This window comes from Armigeres subalbatus, chromosome 3 (assembly GCF_024139115.2).
Source record: "Armigeres subalbatus isolate Guangzhou_Male chromosome 3, GZ_Asu_2, whole genome shotgun sequence".
Classification (NCBI taxonomy): domain Eukaryota; kingdom Metazoa; phylum Arthropoda; class Insecta; order Diptera; family Culicidae; genus Armigeres; species Armigeres subalbatus.
In genome coordinates this window covers 225,965,446-225,973,421 of record NC_085141.1, presented here as the reverse complement: position 1 = coordinate 225,973,421, position 7,976 = coordinate 225,965,446, and the positions used below count along the sequence as shown (strand labels likewise).

The 7,976-nt window shown below is 42.6% G+C and overlaps 1 protein-coding gene across 2 annotated transcripts in view; it reads left to right on the top strand.

Annotated features, from left to right (window-relative positions):
• Nucleotides 1–209: 209 nt before the first annotated feature.
• LOC134220448 (anoctamin-4) overlaps nt 210–7,976 on the top strand; it is a 36,581-nt gene continuing 28,814 nt past the window's right edge. For both annotated transcript variants that reach the window (XM_062699505.1, XM_062699507.1), the window contains exon 1: nt 210–1,452. In XM_062699505.1, coding sequence (XP_062555489.1) covers nt 1,060–1,452 — 393 coding nt within the window. In that variant the 5' untranslated portion in view covers nt 210–1,059. The remainder of the gene's footprint in view (nt 1,453–7,976) is intronic.

Sequence of the window (7,976 nt, the reverse complement as noted above, 5' to 3'; positions counted from 1 at the left end):
TTGGCAACGATTTTCGGTTTCTGTTGCATTTTGTTCCCATTAATAGTAGCACATGTGCATTTTATTCCAAAAAAATTAAAATTTGTCAAGAAGTCACGCCAAAGCATGAGCATCGCGTATTGGAAACACGACTCTCACATGTCATCAATTACAGCCACATATCCTCGAAATCCTTGGTGGTTATTCTACATCGAGCCGCCAGTAGGAACAGTCGCGATCGTTTCTCTCCCAATAATGACAATCAAACTGTTAGAAATTTGTAGTAGTTCGCCCCTATACACTTTGTAACATAGTTCAAAATAGTAAATCTCGGTAAATGTTCAACATTCAAATGAAGAAATAAAGGAATTATCTTGCTAGTAGTACACCAGTAACAAAAAGTGCCCTCGGTTTCCAAAGCAAATAGTAAACCGTTAAGGAGACATAGGTTAGAAACGTAAATGAGAATCAGTTCATAATTTATGTATAATCGAATAAAATCGATAAAATGTCATTTAGGTACCGTGTATCTTGTAAAGCAGTGAACGAGTGTATTGGTCAGGGAATACGAAAAGGATTCTTACGATAGCTCTTGTGCACTCATCGTTATGTGATATTCAACATCAAACCACATTTGCAATACCATGCTTAATTCTAATCCACGAGAAATAAGAAATATGTGATCGAGGACAGCAAGGGAAGTGAAGCTTGCGCTAATGCACAACGTGTCTCAGTAAAACTCATAGTCTTCGTGGCGGTAATTACTGAACTATTCAGCTTGACAATTCAAGTGTTATCTGAAAATGAACCTCGACTCAGTCGCATGTCGCACCGTGACACAAACGCCCATGAAATTACGGATTGCAGAATGCATCTGGGATTGAAACAAGAAAGGCATTTATAATGGAACGATCGATAGAAATGAAATTTAAATGAGCTAACATGGGGTGCTGTAACCGATTTGCAACGTTGTTGCTGGTGGATGATCCTAGATAATGAAGCAATTTGAATGCAACGAGTGGTGCCGTATATATTTTCCTATATCTATATGTTTATTACGAAAATTGGAATCATTATAGAATGAGCGACTCAAACCAACAAGTTCCCAGTAATAGTAGTGAAAATAGTGAAACCATTAATAATAGTGTATTAGTGAAAATAACTCCGAGTCAAGATACAGAAAGTGACAAAACAGAAAGCACCAACATATCACCAGACGTGAATTATTCCAACGAAGTGAAATCTACAAGAAATGGTAGCTTACCGGAAGGTTTATTATACCAGAGTACACTTAACGTGATACTGCCTAATTTCATCGAACATGAAAAGAGGGCCAGCTCTCCATTGCCGGAAGTGTTGAAGCACAAACAGCACAGGACTGTCCATTCAAGCCCAATTAAGTCGAGCCGAAGCCGAAGCCAAGATTCTCAACCCTTTGCGACGGTCAAAAGAGATGTTGAAGAAACTAGTAAGGTGGGTTGATAAAATAAAATTGTGCGAGGAAAAACGCAAGGTGCGGCTAGGCCATTGTGCCAGCCATTTTTGGCCATACGGTACCTAGTGCCGGGCACTAGTTTGTGGTTGTAATATAGACTTCCAAAAAATTTGAATAGTTCGTTTTCTAGAGACTTCCAAATCTCATTTCAGGGGCAATCGAAATTTGGACATGTTAAAAATCGGGTCATCACTGTCTCTTGGACATATTTGATAATGGAATGATGCTATGACATTTACATGGCAAAACAATTAAATTAACATTTTTGCATGTTAAATTTTAAAGAAGCCTAAATGCGTTCATTTTTGATAGGTTAGAAGCCAAATATAGTGAAAAATTCAAATTACATATTGTTCCAAAATCTTAACAAAATCCACAATACTTTCAAAATATGCAGAATGCATAAAACCTATTCAGCCTATTCAGCCTACAAGGTGCTGGGTATCCAGCTGGAGCTACATGGTAGCTTAAATTGCCAAGACTGGACCCGAACAGAAGTTTTGCCTCTACTAGGGAACTAGTCTATGTTAACCGCTTGAACACTATTTGTTTGAGTATTGTAGAAGCTAGTAGAATCTCAAAATTTCTGTTTTTGCGTAGATTTCCCTTTTTCCTTCAGTCTATTTACCGTCAGCCTGTGTCAATAATTAACCAAACAAATAATGCAAGCTCTAAAGATACAAGAAATGTTTTCCGAAAAGTTAAATGTTATATTGGTAGAGAATTTAAATATAAAATTGTGTTTAGAGTTTCTTGGAGCCGACATTCAATATCTAATAGCAGTCTATGTTGACAACGGGTGATACTATTGCCACCTCCAGTAACACTTAAATTGGGGATATTATTCTGATGGTGTTTATATAAGCTATGTTATAATTAATCCAAATATTAATCTTTGAGCTTCCCTTATTTGGATGAGGTTAAAGAAATAGTTTGGAGAATTGTACCTATCTTTATGTCTTCTTCCAAATGCAGTAATGTCTGTTATGATAAGTTTTAATAGCCAAATAGTAAGTTTAAATCTAATGTTGTCGAATATTTTGTCAGATGTCATATTGTTTTATCTTGTTTAATTCACCTATCACATTGTCTTTCTTAGTTTTTTTGTGTTCTCTACGTAATTCAGTTTAAGTCGATACTCATTGTGGATTATTTTGCGTTGTTCCTTCATTTTATTTGTCTAATACTACTCTCCCAGGGTTGTTTCCGCATATATGAAAAACCTAGTTTAAAAGTTTGAAAAAGCATCGCTTTTTAGAGCGAAGATAATGAAATTTGCCCTACCGTTTGTAATCGTCTTAAATTCTTACAAGCAAGTGTAAAATAACTATCATTATATAAGTCGTGGTCAGCTATAGGATTCACTTTTCGGTGGCAAAATAAGCTTCATCACGCCTATTCTTATATTGTTTGTATACCATAGTTATCATGTTTGGTATTTTATATTATGTCTCTTTAATTTGAGACCTAACAAAATAAGAGAGGCGCCACGCTCTTAGTTTTGAAAAACTACTACTCAGGGAATCCTATTAATGTTCATTTCCTATTAATGTCGATAAAGGTGATTACATTTTTTTCTATATATACCTATCTAGCTAGATTTAAGTGTAGCTACGACTCATCATCATCAGTGAACACATCAGGAAAGTATTGCAAAAAAGGAGGAGATCTCACTTCATTATTCCTGAGGAAAGAGGCCCACCTCACAGCATTACTATTCCAAGCTCCAAGACACGATGTCCCTTGGTTCATATGCAAACCGTGAAATCAGTGCGTCAATGCCAAATTGTGACGCGGCATTGAACAAAAAATAGTCAACATGTGATACCACCACGACAGAATATGTCTTTTGTTCCCATATTAGTGCTAATGGCGTAAGCCCACCCAACGCGGGCAAGATCACATATCCGAGGGGAGGGAGGTGCTACAAGCTTTATCCCTTTATAAGGAGTATCTTGATGTCAAAGTTCAGACATCATAGTAAAAGAGTTGAAAATTATGTTAGGGTCATGCGCTTATTCCCGTCATTCATTTCATTTATTTAGTTAACATCTAAACAGATAACACTGAATCAACAATTTGACGCCACAATACACGGTTCGAGGCCGCATCTCTCCATCCTCGGATACGCCCCACGCTCGCCAAGTCGTTCTGCACCTGGTCTGCCCATCTCGCTCGCTGCGCTCCACGCCGTCTCGTACCTGCCGGATCGGAAGCGAACACCATCTTTGCAGGGTTGCTGTCCGGCATTCTTGCAACATGTCCTGCCCATCGTACCCTTCCGGCTTTAGCTACCTTCTGGATACTGGGTTCGCCGTTGAGCTGGGCGAGCTCATGGTTCATTATTCGCCGCCACACACCGTCTTCTTGCACACCGCCAAAGATGGTCCTAAGCACCCGTCTCTCGAATACTCCGAGTGCTTGCAAGTCCTCCTCGAGCATTGTCCATCCCAGACAACCACACATCGCATAAGAATGCACGATCAAAATCGTTTACCGATCCAAGTTTCATCAGATTCGCATTGTTGTGCAAAGCTCATCAGTTTATTTATAAATTTTCCCGCACAGTAGGCTATTTTACGAGTTTATTCCAGCTTCATTTGTTGACATCGCATATTCCTGCAATCAAACTCACATGAAATCGGATTATCTGTCAAACAGAGTTTGTTATCACAAACTACATCGCAATGCATAACGAACAAACTCGCATAAAAATCGTGCACATCGCATACACTTCCGTGCAACGTCGGATAAGAAATACACTTATATCGCCTCCACTTTTGTACGTAAAAAGTGTTTTCGCGACTGGTAAGCGATGAAATTTGTGCGCATAGGCATCGCATAACAGAAAAACAATTCTATTATGCATGCATTCTGGTTGTCTGGGATGTTTCATGTCCGTAGAGGACAACCGGTCTTATTAACGTCTTGTACATGACACATTTGGTGCGGTGGCGAATCTTTTTCGACCGCAGTTTCTTCTGGAGCCCGTAGTAGGCCCGACTTCCACAGATGATGCGCCTTCGTATTTCACGACTAACGTTGTTGTCAGCCGTTAGCAAGGATCCGAGGTAGACGAATTCCTCGACCACTTCTAAGGTATCCCCGTCTATCGTAACACTGCTTCCCAGGCGGGCCCTGTCGCGCTCTGTTCCGCCCACAAGCATGTAGTTTGTCTTTGACGCATTCACCACCAGTCCAACTTTTGTTGCTTCACGTTTCAGGCGGGTGTACAGTTCTGCCACCTTTGCAAATGTTCGGCCGACAATGTCCATGTCATCCGCGAAGCAAATAAATTGACTGGATCTGTTGAAAATCGTACCCCGGCTATTACACCCGGCTCTCCGCATGACACCTTCTAGCGCAATGTTGAACAACAGGCACGAAAGTCCATCACCTTGTCTTAGTCCCCGGCGCGATTCGAACGAACTGGAGTGTTCGCCCGAAATCTTCACACAGTTTTGCACACCATCCACCGTTGCTTTAATCAGTCTGGTAAGCTTCCCAGGGAAGCTGTTCTCGTCCATAATTTCCATAGCTCTACGCGGTCTATACTGTCGTATGCCGCCTTGAAATCAACGAACAGATGGTGCGTTGGGACCTGGTATTCACGGCATTTTTGAAGGATTTGCCGTACAGTAAAGATCTGGTCCGTTGTCGAGCGGCCGTCAACGAAGCCGGCTTGATATCTTCCCACGAACTCGTTCACTAATGGTGACAGACGACGGAAGATGATCTGGGATATCACTTTGTAGGCGGCTTTAAGGATGGTGATCGCTCGAAAGTTCTCACACTCCAGTTTGTCGCCTTTCTTGTAGATGGGGCATATAACCCCTTCCTTCCACTCCTCCGGTAGCTGTTCGGTTTCCCAGATTCTGACTATCAGTTTGTGCAGGCACTTGGCCAGCTTTTCCGGGCCCATCTTGATGAGCTAAGCTCCGATACCATCCTTACCAGCTGCTTTATTGGTCTTTAGCTGTTGAATGGCATCCTTAACTTCCCTCAAGGTGGGGGCTGGTTGGCTTCCATCGTCCGCTGAACTGACGAAGTCATCTCCTCCGCTGCCTTGACTTTCACTGCCTGTACTCTCAGCGCCATTCAGATGTTCCTCGTAGTGCTGCTTCCACCTTTCGATCACCATACGTTCGTCCGTCAAGATGCTCCCATCCTTATCCCGGCACATTTCGGCTCGCGGCACGAAGCCTTTGCGGGATGCGTTGAGCTTCTGATAGAACTTGCGTGTATCTTGAGAACGGCACAGCTGTTCCATCTCCTCGCACTCCGCTTCTTCCAGGCAGCGTTTCTTCTCCTGAAAACGGCGGGTCTGCTGTCTCCGCTTCCGTCTATAACGTTCCACGTTCTGCCGGGTACCTTGCTGCAGCGCGACCGCCCGCGCTGCGTCCTTCTCCTCCAGAATCTGTCTGCACTCTTCGTCGAACCAATCGTTCCGTCGACTTCGACCCATATACCCGACGTTGTTCTCCGCTGCGTCGTTAATGGCTGCTTTGACTGTATTCCAGCAGTCCTCAAGAGGGGCCCCATCGAGCTCACCCTCTTCCGGCAACGCTGCCTCGAGATGCTGCGCGTATGCAGTGGCGACATCAGGTTGCTTCAGTCGCTCTAGGTCGTACCGCGGCGGTCGTCGGTACCGAACATTGTTGATGACGGATAGTTTTGGGCGCAGTTTAACCATCACCAGATAGTGGTCAGAGTCGATGTTAGCGCCACGATATGTCCTGACGTCGATAATGTCGGAGAAGTGCCGTCCATCAATCAGAACGTGGTCGATTTGTGATTCTGTCTGCAGTGGTGATCTCCAGGTGTACCGATACGGGAGGCTGTGCTGGAAGTAGGTGCTGCGAAGGGCCATATTCTTGGAGGCGGCGAAATCAATTAGCGTAGGCCGTTTTCGTTCGTCAGCCGGTGAGCGCTGAACTTTCCAATAGTCGGTCTAAACTCCTATGCGTGTGCTCCCGATGAAGTTGAGAGATTTGCAGTTCCACGAACCGAGTTTCCAATTGCTAGTCCCTTTTCGTCGCAGTGGTCTTCGCCGATGGTTCCGGTCCGTACTCTCTTGTTGATTGTTCGTTGCTTAAGATTTTTTAAAGGCTGGCTTGCAGGGCCTGACACCAAACCCCCTAAATTTCCGGAGGACCATTCCTCCTTATTTCCGGTGGACCATGGTGCACAGTTTCACTTAGAGTCCCTCGCTGGCACTCGGACGATGATCAGCCGCCCCTAACATGGAGAACAGACGCTGTTGTGAGCCGATCCTGACATGGAGAACAGACGCTCAATAAGATTTGCACCTCTGGAGAGGAGCAAACCCCCCCTTCCCTGTCAGCATACGACCATAGTTCCCACCGGGGTTGGTTACCCGATTTTCCCTAAGGTTGCTCGTATCCCGGCCAGCACCGCGGGGAGGTAGGGATAGGAGTTGCTGGGTAAGAGGCTAAGGACCGCGAGATGGGGTCTATTTTATTCCTTCAGGTACGCGAAGTACCAATGGTACGCTTTACCCAGCATTTGCCGTGCCCGTCATATCAAATTCTAATTCACTAATTACTCGCGATTGATCATTTAAATCAATGAAATTATCACCTGGAGAGATAGAAAAAAAGTTACACCAAGCAAAGCCGCGTAACATCGTCATCAAAATCGATATTTTTCAAAAACTTCGATTACACTTTCCCACTTTTTTTCTCAACTATGCATTGAATTAAAGGAATATCTTTCACTGAATTGTGAAATTATTCGAAAACACACTCCCGAAAGGCGTTAAAAGAAACTTTTTTCCAAACTTTGAAGATTTTAATTTTTTTTCCTTTCGTCACCTTATTTACAGGCTGAGAACGCGTTGCCAAACTGACGATTTGAACTGGAATAATCTTGTATTACATATCTCATAAAACACAATGCAGTCAATAAATTTCGTTTGTTCGCTTATTTTCCGCTAGCGTAATAAAAGTAAAGTCTTCCAAATACATTTTTTTTTCATCCAAAGTGGTCATGTACACCAAAATTTGTTACTATTCCAAAGTATTGAAAACTGGGAAATAATTTCATAGTAGAAATTTGATGGCAACACTACCCACGTACATGCTCCGCTCTTGTGTTAGTTGTTTGACAGACTGATGCATTTTACTGAATAGAAGTACAACTAAACCATTTTTATGCGAATTAAATGGGATTGTACTGGGAATTTTTTTGGACTGGAACAAAAAGCAAACTTGTTTAGACTTTAGAAATTGACGGACATGATAGTTACTATGCAAGAAGTCGCAAATAGTTCGTCCAGTTATTCAAGAATTTTCTGGAATAAAATGCTTGGGTACTACACTCGTGGACAGAGATCTGTAGTGCTGATTTAAATATAGTACCCGCTTCTTGTGGTACAGAGAAAATATATTGTAGACAGTATAAGTTATAGTCTTCCTAGGAATCCATGGAGTAAGGCCTTTCGATCTTGGAGTAAGGCATATGATCTTGGTCATTATTTTTT